General features: G+C 53.0%; 1 protein-coding gene across 1 annotated transcript in view; it reads left to right on the top strand.

Moving 5' to 3' along the window:
- The window catches only part of smg1 (SMG1 nonsense mediated mRNA decay associated PI3K related kinase), an 86,787-nt gene that overhangs the window by 56,329 nt on the left and 8,672 nt on the right, over nt 1–21,786 (top strand). The window contains exons 38-54 of the mRNA XM_079253394.1: nt 11,291–11,445; nt 11,599–11,821; nt 11,953–12,199; nt 15,824–16,053; nt 16,128–16,373; nt 16,458–16,596; nt 16,892–17,001; nt 17,078–17,296; nt 17,409–17,602; nt 17,672–17,844; nt 17,938–18,217; nt 19,788–20,060; nt 20,134–20,368; nt 20,444–20,655; nt 20,729–20,879; nt 21,118–21,307; nt 21,405–21,685. Of these exons, the coding sequence (XP_079109520.1) occupies nt 11,291–11,445; nt 11,599–11,821; nt 11,953–12,199; nt 15,824–16,053; nt 16,128–16,373; nt 16,458–16,596; nt 16,892–17,001; nt 17,078–17,296; nt 17,409–17,602; nt 17,672–17,844; nt 17,938–18,217; nt 19,788–20,060; nt 20,134–20,368; nt 20,444–20,655; nt 20,729–20,879; nt 21,118–21,307; nt 21,405–21,685 (3,558 nt within the window). The remainder of the gene's footprint in view (nt 1–11,290; nt 11,446–11,598; nt 11,822–11,952; nt 12,200–15,823; nt 16,054–16,127; nt 16,374–16,457; nt 16,597–16,891; nt 17,002–17,077; nt 17,297–17,408; nt 17,603–17,671; nt 17,845–17,937; nt 18,218–19,787; nt 20,061–20,133; nt 20,369–20,443; nt 20,656–20,728; nt 20,880–21,117; nt 21,308–21,404; nt 21,686–21,786) is intronic.

The following is a 21,786-nucleotide window of genomic DNA, read 5'->3' as shown; positions in this document are numbered from 1 at the left end:
CCTGTACGTTGTTTCTGACACGTAGAGATGCTGAAAGTCTCCTATACGTTGTTTCTGACGTTTAGAGATGCCGAAGGTCTCGTGTACGTTGTTTCTGACACGTAAAGATGCAGAAGGTCTCGTGTACGTTGTTTCTGACACGTAGAGACGCCGAAGGTCTCCTGTACGTTGTTTCTGACACGTAGAGATGCAGAAGGTCTCCTGTACGTTGTTTCTGACACGTAGAGATGCCGAAGGTCTCCTGTACGTTGTTTCTGACACGTAGAGATGCCGAAGGTCTCCTGTACGTTGTTTCTGACACGTTTAGAGATGCAGAAGGTCTCCTGTACGTTGTTTCAGACATGTAGAGATGCAGAAGGTCTCCTGTACGTTGTTTCTGACACGTAGAGATGCCGAAGGTCTCCTGTACGTTGTTTCTGACACGTAGAGACGCCGAAGGTCTCCTGTACGTTGTTTCTGACACGTAGAGACGCCGAAGGTCTCCTGTACGTTGTTTCTGACACGTAGAGACGCCGAAGGTCTCCTGTACGTTGTTTCTGACACGTAGAGATGCTGAAGGTCTCCTGTACTTTGTTTCTGACACGTAGAGATGCAGACGGTCTCCTGTACGTTGTTTCTGACACGTAGAGATGCAGACGGTCTCCTGTACGTTGTTTCTGACACGTAGAGATGCTGAAGGTCTCCTGTACGTTGTTTCTGACACGTAGAGATGCAGACGGTCTCCTGTACGTTGTTTCTGACACGTAGAGATGCCGAAGGTCTCCTGTACGTTGTTTCTGACACGTAGAGATGCCGAAGGTCTCCTGTGCGTTGTTTCTGACACGTAGAGATGCCGAAGGTCTCCTGTACGTTGTTTCTGACACGTAGAGATGCCGAAGGTCTCCTGTACGTTGTTTCTGACACGTAGAGATGCCGAAGGTCTCCTGTACGTTGTTTCTGACACGTAGAGACGCCGAAGGTCTCCTGTACGTTGTTTCTGACACGTCAAGATGCAGAAGGTCTCCTGTACGTTGTTTCTGACACGTCAAGATGCAGAAGGTCTCCTGTACGTTGTTTCTGACACGTAAAGATGCCGAAGGTCTCCTGTACGTTGTTTCTGACACGTAGAGACGCCGAAGGTCTCCTGTACGTTGTTTCTGACACGTAGAGACGCCGAAGGTCTCCTGTACGTTGTTTCTGACACGTAGAGATGTCGAAGGTCTCCTGTACGTTGTTTCTGACACGTAGAGACGCCGAAGGTCTCCTGTACGTTGTTTCTGACACGTAGAGATGCAGATGGTCTCCTGTACGTTGTTTCTGACACGTAGAGATGCCGAAGGTCTCCTGTACGTTGTTTCTGACACGTAGAGACGCCGAAGGTCTCCTGTACGTTGTTTCTGACACGTAGAGACGCCGAAGGTCTCCTGTACGTTGTTTCTGACACGTAGAGATGCTGAAGGTCTCCTGTACGTTGTTTCTGACACGTAGAGATGCAGAAGGTCTCCTGTACGTTGTTTCTGACACGTAGAGACGCGAAGGTCTCCTGTACGTTGTTTCTGACACGTAGAGATGCCGAAGGTCTCCTGTACGTTGTTTCTGACACGTAGAGATGCCGAAGGTCTCCTGTACGTTGTTTCTGACACGTAGAGATGCCGAAGGTCTCCTGTACGTTGTTTCTGACACGTAGAGATGCCGAAGGTCTCCTGTACGTTGTTTCTGACACGTAGAGACGCCGAAGGTCTCCTGTACGTTGTTTCTGACGTTTAGAGATGCCGAAGGTCTCCTGTACGTTGTTTCTGACGTTTAGAGATGCCGAAGGTCTCCTGTACGTTGTTTCTGACGTTTAGAGATGCAGAAGGTCTCCTGTACGTTGTTTCTGACACATAGAGACGCCGAAGGTCTCCTGTACGTTGTTTCTGACACGTAGAGATGCTGAAAGTCTCCTATACGTTGTTTCTGACGTTTAGAGATGCCGAAGGTCTCGTGTACGTTGTTTCTGACACGTAAAGATGCAGAAGGTCTCGTGTACGTTGTTTCTGACACGTAGAGACGCCGAAGGTCTCCTGTACGTTGTTTCTGACACGTAGAGATGCTGAAAGTCTCCTGTACGTTGTTTCTGACGTTTAGAGATGCCGAAGGTCTCGTGTACGTTGTTTCTGACACGTAAAGATGCAGAAGGTCTCCTGTACGTTGTTTCTGACACGTAGAGACGCCGAGGGTCTCCTGTACGTTGTTTCTGACACGTAGAGACGCCGAAGGTCTCCTGTACGTTGTTTCTGACACGTAGAGATGCTGAAGGTCTCCTGTACGTTGTTTCTGACACGTAGAGATGCAGAAGGTCTCCTGTACGTTGTTTCTGACACGTAGAGACGCCGAAGGTCTCCTGTACGTTGTTTCTGACGTTTAGAGATGCCGAAGGTCTCCTGTACGTTGTTTCTGACGTTTAGAGATGCCGAAGGTCTCGTGTACGTTGTTTCTGACACGTAAAGATGCAGAAGGTCTGCTGTACGTTGTTTCTGACACGTAGAGACGCCGAAGGTCCCCTGTACGTTGTTTCTGACACGTAGAGATGCAGACGGTTTCCTGTACGTTGTTTCTGACACGTAGAGACGCCGAAGGTCTCCTGTACGTTGTTTCTGACGTTTAGAGATGCCGAAGGTCTCCTGTACGTTGTTTCTGACACGTAGAGATGCTGAAGGTCTCCTGTACTTTGTTTCTGACACGTAGAGATGCAGACGGTCTCCTGTACGTTGTTTCTGACACGTAGAGATGCAGACGGTCTCCTGTACGTTGTTTCTGACACGTAGAGATGCTGAAGGTCTCCTGTACGTTGTTTCTGACACGTAGAGATGCAGACGGTCTCCTGTACGTTGTTTCTGACACGTAGAGATGCCGAAGGTCTCCTGTACGTTGTTTCTGACACGTAGAGATGCCGAAGGTCTCCTGTGCGTTGTTTCTGACACGTAGAGATGCCGAAGGTCTCTTGTACGTTGTTTCTGACACGTAGAGATGCCGAAGGTCTCCTGTACGTTGTTTCTGACACGTAGAGACGCCGAAGGTCTCCTGTACGTTGTTTCTGACACGTAGAAGGTCTCCTGTACGTTGTTTCTGACACGTCAAGATGCAGAAGGTCTCCTGTACGTTGTTTCTGACGTTTAGAGATGCAGAAGGTCTCCTGTACGTTGTTTCTGACACGTAAAGATGCCGAAGGTCTCCTGTACGTTGTTTCTGACACGTAGAGACGCCGAAGGTCTCCTGTACGTTGTTTCTGACACGTAGAGATGTCGAAGGTCTCCTGTACGTTGTTTCTGACACGTAGAGACGCCGAAGGTCTCCTGTACGTTGTTTCTGACACGTAGAGATGCCGATGGTCTCCTGTACGTTGTTTCTGACACGTAGAGATGCCGAAGGTCTCCTGTACGTTGTTTCTGACACGTAGAGACGCCGAAGGTCTCCTGTACGTTGTTTCTGACACGTAGAGACGCCGAAGGTCTCCTGTACGTTGTTTCTGACACGTAGAGATGCTGAAGGTCTCCTGTACGTTGTTTCTGACACGTAGAGATGCAGAAGGTCTCCTGTACGTTGTTTCTGACACGTAGAGACGCGAAGGTCTCCTGTACGTTGTTTCTGACACGTAGAGATGCCGAAGGTCTCCTGTACGTTGTTTCTGACACGTAGAGATGCCGAAGGTCTCCTGTACGTTGTTTCTGACACGTAGAGATGCCGAAGGTCTCCTGTACGTTGTTTCTGACACGTAGAGATGCCGAAGGTCTCCTGTACGTTGTTTCTGACACGTAGAGACGCCGAAGGTCTCCTGTACGTTGTTTCTGACGTTTAGAGATGCCGAAGGTCTCCTGTACGTTGTTTCTGACGTTTAGAGATGCCGAAGGTCTCCTGTACGTTGTTTCTGACGTTTAGAGATGCAGAAGGTCTCCTGTACGTTGTTTCTGACACATAGAGACGCCGAAGGTCTCCTGTACGTTGTTTCTGACACGTAGAGATGCTGAAAGTCTCCTATACGTTGTTTCTGACGTTTAGAGATGCCGAAGGTCTCGTGTACGTTGTTTCTGACACGTAAAGATGCAGAAGGTCTCGTGTACGTTGTTTCTGACACGTAGAGACGCCGAAGGTCTCCTGTACGTTGTTTCTGACACGTAGAGATGCTGAAAGTCTCCTATACGTTGTTTCTGACGTTTAGAGATGCCGAAGGTCTCGTGTACGTTGTTTCTGACACGTAAAGATGCAGAAGGTCTCGTGTACGTTGTTTCTGACACGTAGAGACGCCGAAGGTCTCCTGTACGTTGTTTCTGACACGTAGAGATGCTGAAGGTCTCCTGTACGTTGTTTCTGACGTTTAGAGATGCCGAAGGTCTCCTGTACGTTGTTTCTGACGTTTAGAGATGCCGAAGGTCTCCTGTACGTTGTTTCTGACGTTTAGAGATGCAGAAGGTCTCCTGTACGTTGTTTCTGACACATAGAGACGCCGAAGGTCTCCTGTACGTTGTTTCTGACACGTAGAGATGCAGAAGGTCTCCTGTACGTTGTTTCTGACACGTAGAGACGCGAAGGTCTCCTGTACGTTGTTTCTGACACGTAGAGATGCCGAAGGTCTCCTGTACGTTGTTTCTGACACGTAGAGACGCCGAAGGTCTCCTGTACGTTGTTTCTGACGTTTAGAGATGCCGAAGGTCTCCTGTACGTTGTTTCTGACACGTAGAGATGCAGACGGTCTCCTGTACGTTGTTTCTGACACGTAGAGACGCCGAAGGTCTCCTGTACGTTGTTTCTGACGTTTAGAGATGCCGAAGGTCTCCTGTACGTTGTTTCTGACGTTTAGAGATGCCGAAGGTCTCCTGTACGTTGTTTCTGACACGTAGAGATGCCGAAGGTCTCCTGTACGTTGTTTCTGACACGTAGAGATGCTGAAGGTCTCCTGTACTTTGTTTCTGACACGTAGAGATGCAGACGGTCTCCTGTACGTTGTTTCTGACACGTAGAGATGCCGAAGGTCTCCTGTACGTTGTTTCTGACACGTAGAGACGCCGAAGGTCTCCTGTACGTTGTTTCTGACACGTAGAGACGCCGAAGGTCTCCTGTACGTTGTTTCTGACACGTAGAAGGTCTCCTGTACGTTGTTTCTGACACGTAGAGACGCCGAAGGTCTCCTGTACGTTGTTTCTGACACGTAGAGACGCAGAAGGTCTCCTGTACGTTGTTTCTGACACGTAGAGACGCCGAAGGTCTCCTGTACGTTGTTTCTGACACGTAGAGAAGCAGAAGGTCTCCTGTACGTTGTTTCTGACACGTAGAGACGCAGAAGGTCTCCTGTACGTTGTTTCTGACACGTAGAGACGCCGAAGGTCTCCTGTACGTTGTTTCTGACACGTAGAGATGCCGAAGGTCTCCTGTACGTTGTTTCTGACACGTAGAAGGTCTCCTGTACGTTGTTTCTGACACGTAGAGACGCCGAAGGTCTCCTGTACGTTGTTTCTGACACGTAGAGACGCCGAAGGTCTCCTGTACGTTGTTTCTGACACGTAGAGACGCCGAAGGTCTCCTGTACGTTGTTTCTGACACGTAAAGATGCCGAAGGTCTCCTGTACGTTGTTTCTGACACGTAGAAGGTCTCCTGTACGTTGTTTCTGACACGTAGAGACGCCGAAGGTCTCCTGTACGTTGTTTCTGACACGTAGAAGGTCTCCTGTACGTTGTTTCTGACACGTAGAGACGCCGAAGGTCTCCTGTACGTTGTTTCTGACACGTAGAGACGCAGAAGGTCTCCTGTACGTTGTTTCTGACACGTAGAGACGCCGAAGGTCTCCTGTACGTTGTTTCTGACACGTAGAGATGCAGAAGGTCTCCTGTACGTTGTTTCTGACACGTAGAGACGCCAAAGGTCTCCTGTACGTTGTTTCTGACACGTAGAGACGCAGAAGGTCTCCTGTACGTTGTTTCTGACACGTAGAGACGCCGAAGGTCTCCTGTACGTTGTTTCTGACACGTAGAGATGCCGAAGGTCTCCTGTACGTTGTTTCTGACACGTAGAAGGTCTCCTGTACGTTGTTTCTGACACGTAGAGACGCCGAAGGTCTCCTGTACGTTGTTTCTGACACGTAGAGACGCCGAAGGTCTCCTGTACGTTGTTTCAGACACGTAGAGACGCCGAAGGTCTCCTGTACGTTGTTTCTGACACGTAGAGACGCCGAAGGTCTCCTGTACGTTGTTTCTGACACGTAGAAGGTCTCCTGTACGTTGTTTCTGACACGTAGAAGGTCTCCTGTACGTTGTTTCTGACACGTAGAGACGCCGAAGGTCTCCTGTACGTTGTTTCTGACACGTAGAGACGCAGAAGGTCTCCTGTACGTTGTTTCTGACACGTAGAGACGCCGAAGGTCTCCTGTACGTTGTTTCTGACACGTAGAGATGCAGAAGGTCTCCTGTACGTTGTTTCTGACACGTAGAGACGCCGAAGGTCTCCTGTACGTTGTTTCTGACACGTAGAGACGCAGAAGGTCTCCTGTACGTTGTTTCTGACACGTAGAGACGCCGAAGGTCTCCTGTACGTTGTTTCTGACACGTAGAGATGCCGAAGGTCTCCTGTACGTTGTTTCTGACACGTAGAAGGTCTCCTGTACGTTGTTTCTGACACGTAGAGACGCCGAAGGTCTCCTGTACGTTGTTTCTGACACGTAGAGACGCCGAAGGTCTCCTGTACGTTGTTTCTGACACGTAGAGACGCCGAAGGTCTCCTGTACGTTGTTTCTGACACGTAGAGACGCCGAAGGTCTCCTGTACGTTGTTTCTGACACGTAGAAGGTCTCCTGTACGTTGTTTCTGACACGTAGAGATGCCGAAGGTCTCCTGTACGTTGTTTCTGACACGTAGAGATGCCGAAGGTCTCCTGTACGTTGTTTCTGACACGTAGAGATGCCGAAGGTCTCCTGTACGTTGTTTCTGACACGTAGAGATGCAGAAGGTCTCCTGTACGTTGTTTCTGACACGTACAGATGCCGAAGGTCTCCTGTACGTTGTTTCTGACACGTACAGATGCCGAAGGTCTCCTGTACGTTGTTTCTGACACGTAGAGACGCCGAAGGTCCCCTGTACGTTGTTTCTGACACGTAGAGATGCAGACGGTTTCCTGTACGTTGTTTCTGACACGTAGAGACGCCGAAGGTCTCCTGTACGTTGTTTCTGACGTTTAGAGATGCCGAAGGTCTCCTGTACGTTGTTTCTGACGTTTAGAGATGCCGAAGGTCTCCTGTACGTTGTTTCTGACACGTAGAGACGCCGAAGGTCTCCTGTACGTTGTTTCTGACACGTAGAGACGCCGAAGGTCTCCTGTACGTTGTTTCTGACACGTAGAGATGCAGAAGGTCTCCTGTACGTTGTTTCTGACACGTAGAGACGCCGAAGGTCTCCTGTACGTTGTTTCTGACACGTACAGACGCCGAAGGTCTCCTGTACGTTGTTTCTGACACGTAGAGATGCAGACGGTCTCCTGTACGTTGTTTCTGACACGTAGAGATGCCGAAGGTCTCCTGTACGTTGTTTCTGACACGTAGAGACGCCGAATGTCTCCTGTACGTTGTTTCTGACACGTAGAGACGCCGAAGGTCTCCTGTACGTTGTTTCTGACACGTAGAGATGCTGAAGGTCTCCTGTACGTTGTTTCTGACACGTAGAGATGCAGAAGGTCTCCTGTACGTTGTTTCTGACACGTACAGATGCCGAAGGTCTCCTGTACGTTGTTTCTGACACGTAGAGATGCAGAAGGTCTCCTGTACGTTGTTTCTGACACGTAGAGATGCCGAAGGTCTCCTGTACGTTGTTTCTGACACGTAGAGATGCCGAAGGTCTCCTGTACGTTGTTTCTGACACGTAGAGATGCCGAATTTCTCCTGTACGTTGTTTCTGACACGTAGAGATGCCGAAGGTCTCCTGTACGTTGTTTCTGACACGTAGAGACGCCGAAGGTCTCCTGTACGTTGTTTCTGACGTTTAGAGATGCCGAAGGTCTCCTGTACGTTGTTTCTGACGTTTAGAGACGCCGAAGGTCTCCTGTACGTTGTTTCTGACACGTAGAGACGCCGAAGGTCTCCTGTACGTTGTTTCTGACACGTAGAGACGCCAAAGGTCTCCTGTACGTTGTTTCTGACACGTAGAGATGCAGAAGGTCTCCTGTACGTTGTTTCTGACACGTAGAGACGCGACGGTCTCCTGTACGTTGTTTCTGACACGTAGAGATGCCGAAGGTCTCCTGTACGTTGTTTCTGACACGTAGAGACGCCGAAGGTCTCCTGTACGTTGTTTCTGACACGTAGAGACGCCGAAGGTCTCCTGTACGTTGTTTCTGACACGTAGAGACGCCGAAGGTCTCCTGTACGTTGTTTCTGACACGTAGAGATGCCGAAGGTCTCCTGTACGTTGTTTCTGACACGTAGAGACGCCGAAGGTCTCCTGTACGTTGTTTCTGACACGTAGAGACGCCGAAGGTCTCCTGTACGTTGTTTCTGACACGTAGAAGGTCTCCTGTACGTTGTTTCTGACACGTAGAGACGCCGAAGGTCTCCTGTACGTTGTTTCTGACACGTAGAGACGCAGAAGGTCTCCTGTACGTTGTTTCTGACACGTAGAGACGCCGAAGGTCTCCTGTACGTTGTTTCTGACACGTAGAGATGCAGAAGGTCTCCTGTACGTTGTTTCTGACACGTAGAGACGCCAAAGGTCTCCTGTACGTTGTTTCTGACACGTAGAGACGCAGAAGGTCTCCTGTACGTTGTTTCTGACACGTAGAGACGCCGAAGGTCTCCTGTACGTTGTTTCTGACACGTAGAGATGCCGAAGGTCTCCTGTACGTTGTTTCTGACACGTAGAAGGTCTCCTGTACGTTGTTTCGGACACGTAGAGACGCCGAAGGTCTCCTGTACGTTGTTTCTGACACGTAGAGACGCCGAAGGTCTCCTGTACGTTGTTTCTGACACGTAGAAGGTCTCCTGTACGTTGTTTCTGACACGTAGAGATGCCGAAGGTCTCCTGTACGTTGTTTCTGACACGTAGAAGGTCTCCTGTACGTTGTTTCTGACACGTAGAGACGCCGAAGGTCTCCTGTACGTTGTTTCTGACACGTAGAGACGCAGAAGGTCTCCTGTACGTTGTTTCTGACACGTAGAGACGCCGAAGGTCTCCTGTACGTTGTTTCTGACACGTAGAGATGCAGAAGGTCTCCTGTACGTTGTTTCTGACACGTAGAGACGCCGAAGGTCTCCTGTACGTTGTTTCTGACACGTAGAGACGCAGAAGGTCTCCTGTACGTTGTTTCTGACACGTAGAGACGCCGAAGGTCTCCTGTACGTTGTTTCTGACACGTAGAGATGCCGAAGGTCTCCTGTACGTTGTTTCTGACACGTAGAAGGTCTCCTGTACGTTGTTTCTGACACGTAGAGACGCCGAAGGTCTCCTGTACGTTGTTTCTGACACGTAGAGACGCCGAAGGTCTCCTGTACGTTGTTTCTGACACGTAGAGACGCCGAAGGTCTCCTGTACGTTGTTTCTGACACGTAGAGACGCCGAAGGTCTCCTGTACGTTGTTTCTGACACGTAGAAGGTCTCCTGTACGTTGTTTCTGACACGTAGAGATGCCGAAGGTCTCCTGTACGTTGTTTCTGACACGTAGAGATGCCGAAGGTCTCCTGTACGTTGTTTCTGACACGTAGAGATGCCGAAGGTCTCCTGTACGTTGTTTCTGACACGTAGAGATGCAGAAGGTCTCCTGTACGTTGTTTCTGACACGTACAGATGCCGAAGGTCTCCTGTACGTTGTTTCTGACACGTACAGATGCCGAAGGTCTCCTGTACGTTGTTTCTGACACGTAGAGACGCCGAAGGTCCCCTGTACGTTGTTTCTGACACGTAGAGATGCAGACGGTTTCCTGTACGTTGTTTCTGACACGTAGAGACGCCGAAGGTCTCCTGTACGTTGTTTCTGACGTTTAGAGATGCCGAAGGTCTCCTGTACGTTGTTTCTGACGTTTAGAGATGCCGAAGGTCTCCTGTACGTTGTTTCTGACACGTAGAGACGCCGAAGGTCTCCTGTACGTTGTTTCTGACACGTAGAGACGCCGAAGGTCTCCTGTACGTTGTTTCTGACACGTAGAGATGCAGAAGGTCTCCTGTACGTTGTTTCTGACGTTTAGAGATGCCGAAGGTCTCCTGTACGTTGTTTCTGACACGTAGAGACGCCGAAGGTCTCCTGTACGTTGTTTCTGACACGTAGAGATGCCGAAGGTCTCCTGTACGTTGTTTCTGACACGTAGAGACGCCGAAGGTCTCCTGTACGTTGTTTCTGACACGTAGAGATGCCGAAGGTCTCCTGTACGTTGTTTCTGACACGTAGAGACGCCGAAGGTCTCCTGTACGTTGTTTCTGACACGTAGAGATGCAGAAGGTCTCCTGTACGTTGTTTCTGACACGTAGAGATGCCGAAGGTCTCCTGTACGTTGTTTCTGACACGTAGAGATGCAGAAGGTCTCCTGTACGTTGTTTCTGACACGTAGAGACGCCGAAGGTCTCCTGTACGTTGTTTCTGACACGTAGAGACGCAGAAGGTCTCCTGTACGTTGTTTCTGACACGTAGAGACGCCGAAGGTCTCCTGTACGTTGTTTCTGACACGTAGAAGGTCTCCTGTACGTTGTTTCTGACACGTAGAGACGCCGAAGGTCTCCTGTACGTTGTTTCTGACACGTAGAGACGCAGAAGGTCTCCTGTACGTTGTTTCTGACACGTAGAGACGCCGAAGGTCTCCTGTACGTTGTTTCTGACACGTAGAGATGCAGAAGGTCTCCTGTACGTTGTTTCTGACACGTAGAGACGCCGAAGGTCTCCTGTACGTTGTTTCTGACACGTAGAGACGCAGAAGGTCTCCTGTACGTTGTTTCTGACACGTAGAGACGCCGAAGGTCTCCTGTACGTTGTTTCTGACACGTAGAGATGCCGAAGGTCTCCTGTACGTTGTTTCTGACACGTAGAAGGTCTCCTGTACGTTGTTTCTGACACGTAGAGACGCCGAAGGTCTCCTGTACGTTGTTTCTGACACGTAGAGACGCCGAAGGTCTCCTGTACGTTGTTTCTGACACGTAGAGACGCCGAAGGTCTCCTGTACGTTGTTTCTGACACGTAGAAGGTCTCCTGTACGTTGTTTCTGACACGTAGAGATGCCGAAGGTCTCCTGTACGTTGTTTTTTTTATGGAGGTGTCCTGGTTGGTTCCATGGCTTTTCCTGAGTCGTGTGCTCACTGTGTTGGCGTGCAGGTCCAGCAGCTGGTGGGAGAGCTGCGCAGAGTGACCCTGCTCTGGGACGAGCTGTGGCTCGGCGTGTTGCAGCAGCAGCACATGCACGTCCTGCGACGGATCCAGCAGCTGGAGGACGAGGTCAAGCGGGTGCAGAACAACAACACCCTGCGCAGGTGACCTGTACTGTTTACATGCATGCTTTTTAAGTTTGCACCTGAACATAAAACTAATCATTTGGACTCGTTCACTGTGGTGTGAGATGAGAAGCTGAGTTCATGTCCAACACGTCATCATGTCATCAGTTTGTAATGGTTGCTGCGCTGCAGGGATGAAAAGGTCGCCATCATGCGGGAGAAGCATTCTGCTCTGATGCGTCCCGTGGTTTTCGCCCTGGACCACGTCTGCAGCATCACCGCAGCACCAGCAGAGACGCCACACGAGACCTGGTTCCAGCAGACCTACGGCGACGCCATCACCTCTGCCCTGGAGCGCCTGAAAAACCCCGCCAATCCCGCCAACCCCGCCAGTAGCTGGCTGCCTTTCAAACAGGTGTGTGTGTGTGTGTGTGTGTGTGTGTGTGTGTGTGTGTGTGTGTGTGTGTGTGTGTGTGTGTGTGTGTCAGTCTGGGTGTGCATGCCGTCCGCATCAGGCTGATGACGTGTGTGTGTGTGTTTCGGCAGATAATGATGAGCCTGCAGCAGCGAGCTCAGAAGCGAGCGAGTTATCTGCTCCACCTGGATGAGATCAGCCCACGACTGGTCTCCATGACGACAACAGAAATGGCCTTACCGGGCGAGGCGTCGGCGCTGGACGCCGTCACCATTCACAGTGTGGGCAACACCATCACCATCCTGCCCACCAAGACCAAACCCAAGAAGCTGTTCTTCCTGGGATCGGACGGCCGGAACTACCCCTACCTGTTCAAAGGTAGGAGCGCCGATCGCAGCCGCCGCTTCATCGCTACGCAGCCCCACTCGTCTTCTGTTGGCACCGCCCATCAGAACAAAGGGAAACCAAACCCATATCATAAATACATGATTTACTGGAGACAAGCATAACGTAGCTTTATGTGGGTTTACTGGGAGGACTGGGAGGACTGGGGTCTGTGGTGCCGTCAGCCACGTGATGTCTTTCAGACTTCTAACTACACACTAACAAAATATTCAGTTTAGCTGCTAATCCAATCCAGACACAACATGTAGTGTTTATTCAGAGACTCTAGATGGTAAATCCACCATTATTAATCACATCTTCATCACCATCACCACCATGTTGCTAAGAGACCTCTATCTTCACCTGGACATGATGATGAAGACACTTCCTGTCAGACTTTCCACCAATCAGAGAGCTTAAACTGACGGTAACGTCCAATCAGGAGCAGCCAAAGATCAACAAGTGATGAGAAAAGCAGGAAAATAATGATCCTCTATGGCTGGAATAAAGCCAAGAAGATGTTTGGGATGAAGCTGAGGTGAAGGTGCTGCAGTGAGGACAGCAGGTAGACAGTAGCAGGAAGACGTTTGGGATGCAGCTGAGGTGGAGGTGCTGCAGTGAGGACAGCAGGTAGACAGTAGCAGGAAGACGTTTGGGATGCAGCTGAGGTGGAGGTGCTGCAGTGAGGACAGCAGGGAGACAGTAGCAGGAAGACGTTTGGGATGCAGCTGAGGTGGAGGTGCTGCAGTGAGGACAGCAGGTAGACAGTAGCAGGAAGACGTTTGGGATGCAGCTGAGGTGGAGGTGCTGCAGTGAGGACAGCAGGTAGACAGTAGCAGGAAGACGTTTGGGATGCAGCTGAGGTGGAGGTGCTGCAGTGAGGACAGCAGGTAGACAGTAGCAGGAAGACGTTTGGGATGAAGCTGAGGTGGAGGTGCTGCAGTGAGGACAGCAGGTAGACAGTAGCAGGAAGACGTTTGGGATGCAGCTGAGGTGAAGGTGCTGCAGTGAGGACAGCAGGTAGACAGTAGCAGGAAGACGTTTGGGATGCAGCTGAGGTGGAGGTGCTGCAGTGAGGACAGCAGGTAGACAGTAGCAGGAAGACGTTTGGGATGCAGCTGAGGTGGAGGTGCTGCAGTGAGGACAGCAGGTAGATAGGAGCAGGAAGACGTTTGGGATGCAGCTGAGGTGGAGGTGCTGCAGTGAGGACAGCAGGTAGACAGTAGCAGGAAGACGTTTGGGATGCAGCTGAGGTGGAGGTGCTGCAGTGAGGACAGCAGGTAGATAGTAGCAGGAAGACGTTTGGGATGCAGCTGAGGTGAAGGTGCTGCAGTGAGGACAGCAGGTAGACAGTAGCAGGAAGACGTTTGGGATGCAGCTGAGGTGGAGGTGCTGCAGTGAGGACAGCAGGTAGACAGTAGCAGGAAGACGTTTGGGATGCAGCTGAGGTGGAGGTGCTGCAGTGAGGACAGCAGGTAGACAGTAGCAGGAAGACGTTTGGGATGCAGCTGAGGTGAAGGTGCTGCAGTGAGGACAGCAGGTAGACAGTAGCAGGAAGACGTTTGGGATGCAGCTGAGGTGGAGGTGCTGCAGTGAGGACAGCAGGTAGACAGTAGCAGGAAGACGTTTGGGATGCAGCTGAGGTGGAGGTGCTGCAGTGAGGACAGCAGGTAGACAGTAGCAGGAAGACGTTTGGGATGCAGCTGAGGTGGAGGTGCTGCAGTGAGGACAGCAGGTAGACAGTAGCAGGAAGACGTTTGGGATGCAGCTGAGGTGGAGGTGCTGCAGTGAGGACAGCAGGTAGACAGTAGCAGGAAGACGTTTGGGATGAAGCTGAGGTGAAGGTGCTGCAGTGAGGACAGCAGGTAGACAGTAGCAGGAAGACGTTTGGGATGCAGCTGAGGTGGAGGTGCTGCAGTGAGGACAGCAGGTAGACAGTAGCAGGAAGACGTTTGGGATGCAGCTGAGGTGGAGGTGCTGCAGTGAGGACAGCAGGTAGACAGTAGCAGGAAGACGTTTGGGATGCAGCTGAGGTGGAGGTGCTGCAGTGAGGACAGCAGGTAGACAGTAGCAGGAAGACGTTTGGGATGCAGCTGAGGTGGAGGTGCTGCAGTGAGGACAGCAGGTAGACAGTAGCAGGAAGACGTTTGGGATGCAGCTGAGGTGGAGGTGCTGCAGTGAGGACAGCAGGTAGACAGTAGCAGGAAGACGTTTGGGATGCAGCTGAGGTGAAGGTGCTGCAGTGAGGACAGCAGGTAGACAGTAGCAGGAAGACGTTTGGGATGAAGCTGAGGTGAAGGTGCTGCAGTGAGGACAGCAGGTAGACAGTAGCAGGAAGACGTTTGGGATGCAGCTGAGGTGGAGGTGCTGCAGTGAGGACAGCAGGTAGACAGTAGCAGGAAGACGTTTGGGATGCAGCTGAGGTGGAGGTGCTGCAGTGAGGACAGCAGGTAGACAGTAGCAGGAAGACGTTTGGGATGCAGCTGAGGTGGAGGTGCTGCAGTGAGGACAGCAGGTAGACAGTAGCAGGAAGACGTTTGGGATGAAGCTGAGGTGGAGGTGCTGCAGTGAGGACAGCAGGTAGACAGTAGCAGGAAGACGTTTGGGATGCAGCTGAGGTGGAGGTGCTGCAGTGAGGACAGCAGGTAGACAGTAGCAGGAAGACGTTTGGGATGCAGCTGAGGTGGAGGTGCTGCAGTGAGGACAGCAGGTAGACAGTAGCAGGAAGACGTTTGGGATGCAGCTGAGGTGAAGGTGCTGCAGTGAGGACAGCAGGTAGACAGTAGCAGGAAGACGTTTGGGATGCAGCTGAGGTGGAGGTGCTGCAGTGAGGACAGCAGGGAGACAGTAGCAGGAAGACGTTTGGGATGCAGCTGAGGTGGAGGTGCTGCAGTGAGGACAGCAGGTAGACAGTAGCAGGAAGACGTTTGGGATGCAGCTGAGGTGGAGGTGCTGCAGTGAGGACAGCAGGTAGACAGTAGCAGGAAGACGTTTGGGATGCAGCTGAGGTGGAGGTGCAGCAATGAGGACAGCAGGTAGACAGTAGCAGGAAGACGTTTGGGATGAAGCTGAGGTGAAGGTGCTGCAGTGAGGACAGCAGGTAGACAGTAGCAGGAAGACGTTTGGGATGAAGCTGAGGTGGAGGTGCTGCAGTGAGGACAGCAGGTAGACAGTAGCAGGAAGACGTTTGGGATGCAGCTGAGGTGGAGGTGCAGCAATGAGGACAGCAGGTAGACAGTAGCAGGAAGACGTTTGGGATGCAGCTGAGGTGGAGGTGCTGCAGTGAGGACAGCAGGTAGACAGTAGCAGGAAGACGTTTGGGATGCAGCTGAGGTGGAGGTGCTGCAGTGAGGACAGCAGGTAGACAGTAGCAGGAAGACGTTTGGGATGCAGCTGAGGTGGAGGTGCTGCAGTGAGGACAGCAGGTAGATAGGCGGTGACAGTGTGGGCACGCAACTTCAGCGGTTTTAGTCCAAATGCAGCAAGAAGCTCCAGAAATCTGGAAATAAGTCATCTGCTCTTACACGGCATGCAGCTGATGTGTTCAGGTATTAGCTGCGTATTAATGACGGTGAAACGGCGGAACGGTGACGTGCTGCTGGTTAAATTCCATCTCAGGTCTGGAGGATCTCCATCTGGACGAGCGCATCATGCAGTTCCTGTCCATCGTGAACACCATGTTTACTAAGATCAACCAGCAGGAGCAGCCGCACTTCCACGCCCGCCACTACTCCGTCACGCCCCTCGGCACCCGTTCGGGCCTGATCCAGTGGGTGGACGGCGCCACGCCGCTCTTCGGGCTGTACAAGCGCTGGCAGCAGCGGGAGGCCGTGCTGCAGGCTCAGAAGGTGGGTTACTGTTCACACAGAGGAGGTCAAACTGAGGAAGAGGAGGATTATTTCACTCTGTCTGTCTGTCGAAGGCCCAGGACTCGTACCCACAGCCGCCAGTTCCCCCAGTGCCCCGCCCCAGTGAGCTGTACTACAGCCGAATCGGGCCGGCGCTGAAGGCCGTGGGGCTCAGTCTGGATGTGACGCGGCGGGACTGGCCCCTCGGCGTCATGAAGGAGGTGCTGAAAGAGCTGATGGAGGCCACGCCTTCCAATCTGCTGGCCAAGGAGCTGTGGTGCTCGTGCACCACCCCCAGCGAGTGGTGGAGAGTCACGCAGGTTTCCACCTCTTCTTTCCTCTTCCGCTCATGTCAGCGTTCCGTAAACGCAGCGTTGCTAACCCTCTCTGACCCTCTGCCACAGTCCTACGCCAGATCCACCGCCGTCATGTCCATGGTGGGGTACATCATCGGCCTGGGCGACCGCCACCTGGACAACGTGCTGATCGACATGACCACAGGAGAGGTGGTGCACATCGACTACAACGTCTGCTTTGAAAAAGGTCAGTTTATGGCGGCAGTGGGAGGGTTCTGGTTCCTGCAGGGTCTAAAAAGTCTGAATAATCTGCAAACCTGCCTTTAGAGCCTCAGAAGGTTCCAGTTTTCCACCGCAGGTCTGAAAGAAAGTCGACCTGTTTGCTGTGTGGCGTTAGAAATGTCCGGACTGCAGCGTGACGCAGCCAACTGATCTCCTTCCACTGAACTGAAATCATGGCAGACTTTGTGGGGGGGGACCAGGACCTGTTACCGTAGAAACGATGAAGGTGGTGTCTCAGGCTGCGTATGAATGTCTTCCAGGGAAGAGCCTGCGGGTTCCAGAGAAGGTCCCGTTCAGGATGACGCACAACATCGAGACGGCTCTGGGAGTCACCGGCGTGGAGGGAATCTTCCGGCTGTCCTGCGAACAGGTCCGCCGCCTCCTCCGCACCGTAGCGCCGACGTAGGACCTCCTGGTGGTCTGTACTCAGTCTGCTGTGTCTCCAGGTGGTCCAGATCATGCGTCGGGGCAGAGAGACCCTGCTGACCCTGCTGGAAGCCTTCGTCTACGATCCTCTGGTGGACTGGACCGCCGGGGGCGAGGTGGGCTTCGCCGGGGCCGTGTACGGAGGCGGAGGCCAGCAGGCCGACAACAAGAAGAGCAAGAGGGAGATGGAGAGGGACATCACACGCTCGCTCTTCTCCTCCAGGGTGGCTGAGATCAAGGTGAGGTTCTGCAGTCTGCTGGGTCCTTCAGCCCGCCCACCTCTGGCGGAGCGGCTGGAACCACCTCCTGGTGAAGCCATCTGTTCCCAGTAGCCGTGCTGAATCTGTGCAGGTGAACTGGTTTAAGAACCGCGATGAGATGCTGGCTGTGCTGCCGCAAATGGAGGAGGCTGTGGAGGAGTACCTGGAGCTGCAGGAGCTGCTCTGCCAGGGGGAGAAACTGCAAGCCCAGCTGCAGGAGGAGCTGGGCTTCCTGGAGGGGGCTGAGAAGCACCCAGACCACGTCATCGCCACGCTGGAGCAGAGGTCTGCGGCCGCATGGTGCCAGGTTGGGCTGGGAGGTGCTGCAGGTCTGAAACCTTGGTCTTGTTGCAGGTACTCTGAACACACCCAGCTGCAGTCACAGCAGCGGACGGTCCAGGAGGCCATCCGGGGGAAGCTGGCCGACCTGGACCAGTGGATCTCCCAGTACCAGGCTGCGTTCTCCAGCCTGGAGGCCACGCAGCTGGCCAGCCTGCTGCAGGACATAAGCAGCCCCATCGATCTGGGTAAGTCCCGCCGGGGGGGCTCGTCTGGACTGTTCTTGCTTCCTTTCTCTCTGTCTGCTCACCGCTAACCACGCCTGTCTCCACGTCCTCCAGGCCCCCCCAGCTACGTCCCCGCCACCGCCTTCCTGCAGAACGCAGGCCAGGCCCACCTCATCAGCCAGTGTGAGACGCTGGAGGCGGAGCTCAGCTCCTTGCTGCAGCAGCGCCGCGTGGCTCTTCGCGGCTGCCTGGAGCAGCTGCACAGCTACGCCACCGTGGCTCTGCTGTACCCGCGGGCCACCCTGCTGTTCCACAGAGTCCACCAGTGGAAGGCCTGGTTGGAGGAGCTGCTGAGAGTTATGACGGTGGAGCACTGCCAGCAGATCTACAGACAGTAAGGCTTCCCTCCGCCGGCGTTCAGGATGTCGTTTATTCAGACGTCGCACGTGCTGGTAGCTACAGAGACAGACGGACCAGAGAGGATGCTGGGAAATCTCCACAGTTGTTTTTAGCAGGACAACGGGAGCAAAGCCAGAAGGTTTGACTTTTCCAGTCGAGACGGGGAGAAAGTTTAGAAAAGAAGCAGGTGTTAGTTGGAGCGCCGATGTGTCCCTTTTATTTCCCAGTGACACCAGTAAGGACACAGTCGATACCAGAAACATGTCGGACCAAAGCGTGTGAGTTAGGATTCCTGCATGTACACACACCGGCCTCATGTCTTAGAAACCAGTTTTTTATTTCCAACCAGCAGCTTCAGCTCAGTGGGAAGTAGCAGAGGTTAAAAAGGCAAGATTCCCCAAACGGCCATGCTGAGCGTCTGAAAACAGTTTGTGTTCCCAGTTCCTGCAGGTGTCCCAGCAGCTCTAATACAACCTGTGTGTGTGTGTGTGTGTGTGTGTGCGTGCATAAAGCCGTGGCGCTTTGGAAGGAAACCAGCGTGTACAACTGGAAGAGAAAAGCCTGTTCCATCCTCCACGAGAAGCCAGAACTTTTTTTCTTGTTCTCGAGGCTCCGAGAAGAAAATGACATCATTTTGTTCTCGCGGACGCGTTTGAGGACAGTTCTCGACACACCGGGCTGGCAGAACTTTTTTCTTGCGGGGTTGTGAGAAGTATCGTGTGATTGGTCGGACATGTGAGGTGGGCGTGGTTAACACGGAGAAAGCAGGAAGTGGAGTTGCTGCTTCCTGTTTTTACTGCTGCAGGTAAAACTGATTGTTTTGATAAAACAGCTGATTTTACATGTGGCATTAAAACACTCGGACCCCGCGTGCACGACCCGCCCCGCCGCGTGCACGACCCGCCCTGCCGCATGCACGACCCGCCCCCCGCCGCGTGCACAACCTGCCCCGCCGCGGACAAAGCTGCTCGTTAAATATGGAACTAGAAAAGCACGCAGAGCGGAAACCTCCACCAAGCACGATGTTAAAGATCCAAACAGTGATCCGGTTCACCACCAGAATTTAATCACTTCTTCATTTTCACATTTCCAACAACTCTGGAAATATTTATAAAAATCCTTCTGTAACCTTTTGAGTTATGTTGAACAAAAAGACGCGGGGGGAAACAACCTCTTCGGTGGAGGTAACAATGAGTTACCGCAGTGACCCCTCCCTGCTGCAGACCTGCTTCTCCTGGAGGATGGATGGACCTGAAGAACAAGACGTATTTTCTTGTTCTTGCAGCCTCGAGAACAGGAACTGAGTTCTTGTGTCTTGTGGAAGATGGAACAAGCTAAAAGCAGCAAACGGTGGCAGATGTGTGTTTAGGTGTTAAGGGAGTCAGAACTACGTCACATCATATGAAACGAACTGCATGAAAACTCTTTCTGGTTGAAAATTCAGCATTTATTCATCATTACTCATCATAACGTGATAAAGTGAGGCGCTGTAGAATCTGTGGAGTAAATGAGAGAAAGCCCTGGAGCTTCCTGCAACCTGAGCTGACGGGGTCCTACCTGTGCAGGTACGAGCTGCTGTTTGCCCCCCAGCCTCCCGCGGCGACCTGCCAGTTCCTGTCCAGCGTGGAGTTGAACCTGCAGCACCAAGTGGCTGAAAGCAACGAGCGCATGCTGCACCAGGCGGAGCGGCTGAAGGCGGAGGGCACCACGGTGGGCGCCTGCGAGGAGCAGCTGCAGGAGATCGAACACTGCATCACGGTCTTCCTGCGGGAGAACGGAGAAGCAGGGTCTCTCAGCCTCGCCGCCATCATCACCTCTGCTCTCTGCACGCTCTGCAGGTTCGACCCCTGCTCCCTCACCTCGCCGGGCGCTGCGTTGCTGACATGACCGTGTGAACGTTTCCCTCCGCAGGCGTAACCTGGTGATGGAGGGGGCCGCGGCGAGCGCTGGCGAGCAGCTGGTGGACCTGACGTCTCGGGATGGAGCCTGGTTCTTGGAGGAGCTCTGCAGCATGATTGGAAACGTTGGCGCCCTGGCAACGCTGCTCCAACGCTGCCCGCTGCTCCCCCATGACCTGGAGCTGCCGGCCACCTCGGCTGCCACGCAGGCCATCTACCTGGCCAACGCCGTGTACACCTGCCTGCAGGTAGACACCTACAGGACCCGCCGCCAGGCTTCTGGTCCACAGGACCCCTCTCTGACTCTGCTGTCCCTCCTGCAGGAGCTGAACGCCAACTTCCGGCAGATCATCTTCCCCGAGGCGCTGCGCTGCATGATGAAAGGAGAGCCCACCCTGGAGTCCATGTTGGCGGAGCTGGAGCAGCTGGTGGAGCACAGCTCGGATGGTCTGGGCCTGCAGGGTTTGGTTGACAGTCTGCAGGCCTCGGCAGGCCTGGACCACGACAGCCAGAGCCACTGCCTTCACATCACCAGGTTAACCTTTATCTAACGGAGCCGGGCTGATGCGCGAGGAGTCGCTCTGATCCCAACCTTTGCTTTTACACAGCATGCTGCGATCCCAGTACTCTGAGCTGATCCAGCCTCGCAGCATGGACGGCCAGGACACGCCCAAGATGTCCGCTGGTCAGATGCTGCTGGTCGCCTTCGATGGCATGTTCACCCAGCTGGAGACTGCTTTCGGCCAGCTCACAGAAAAGGTAAAAACCCTTTTCTCCACATGCAGTCAGTAGAATGGCCGGCCTGCAGAGTCCTGCAGACGTTTCTCCCCAACAGGCTTACATTCAGTCCACCACACTGTTAGTTCTGCCCTCCTTCCTTTCACATGACGGTTTGGTCTTCCTCGCATCGGCCTCATTGTGCGTCATTCAGTCCTGTTCAGAGCCCAGACTCAAAGTTCTGGCCGTGTTTAACCCGATCCGTAACGCTCCGCTTCAGCTGAGCTCTCTGGAGGTGCCGTCGTCCTGGAGGAAGGTGGATGTTCTGAGGGAGGCTCGAGCCACGCAGCTCCACTTCTTTGACAACCCGAGTCAGCGCCAGCTGATGGAGGAGGTGTTCTTCCTGAAGAGGCTGCAGACCATCCGGGATTTCTTCAGACTCTGTTCGTCCTTCGCTCAGACGCTGTCCGGTGAGGTCTCACACACATTCAGATCAGGAAGAAGATGTGGCTTTGGCTGTTTGATGGGCGCCTGTTAGCTGGTTAAGTGTGAGACTAATCTCTTCAGGCTCCTGCCCGCTGTCTGAGGACTTGTTGCCTAGCAACGGGCCCGTTGGTCTGGGGAAACCTCTCTACCGCCGGCCCAGTGGAGCGGGGTCAGGTGTGGCAGTGATCAGCGAGGAGCAGATGACCCGTCCCATCAAGGCCTTCACCGCTGAGTTTGTCCGGCAAATGCTGATGGGTCTGCCGAGCCAAGCTCTGGGCATGGCCCTCTGCAGCACCCTCTCCGCCCTCGGCCTGGATGTCGTGGCTCAGGTGGAGGCCAAGGACTTTGGTGCAGAGAGCAAGGTATGACGACGACAGGTTGGGTTTGGTCAATGCTGCAGCTTTTCCATTACATGGAGCCACACAGTGCGACCCAGTAGGTCTTCCTCCTGCGGGCTGCATCA

The sequence above is a fragment of the Telmatherina bonti genome, assembly GCF_933228915.1.
Source record: "Telmatherina bonti genome assembly, chromosome: 14".
NCBI lineage: Eukaryota > Metazoa > Chordata > Actinopteri > Atheriniformes > Telmatherinidae > Telmatherina > Telmatherina bonti.
Note: the sequence above shows the minus strand (reverse complement) of the source record. Positions and strands in the feature narration are given on the sequence as shown.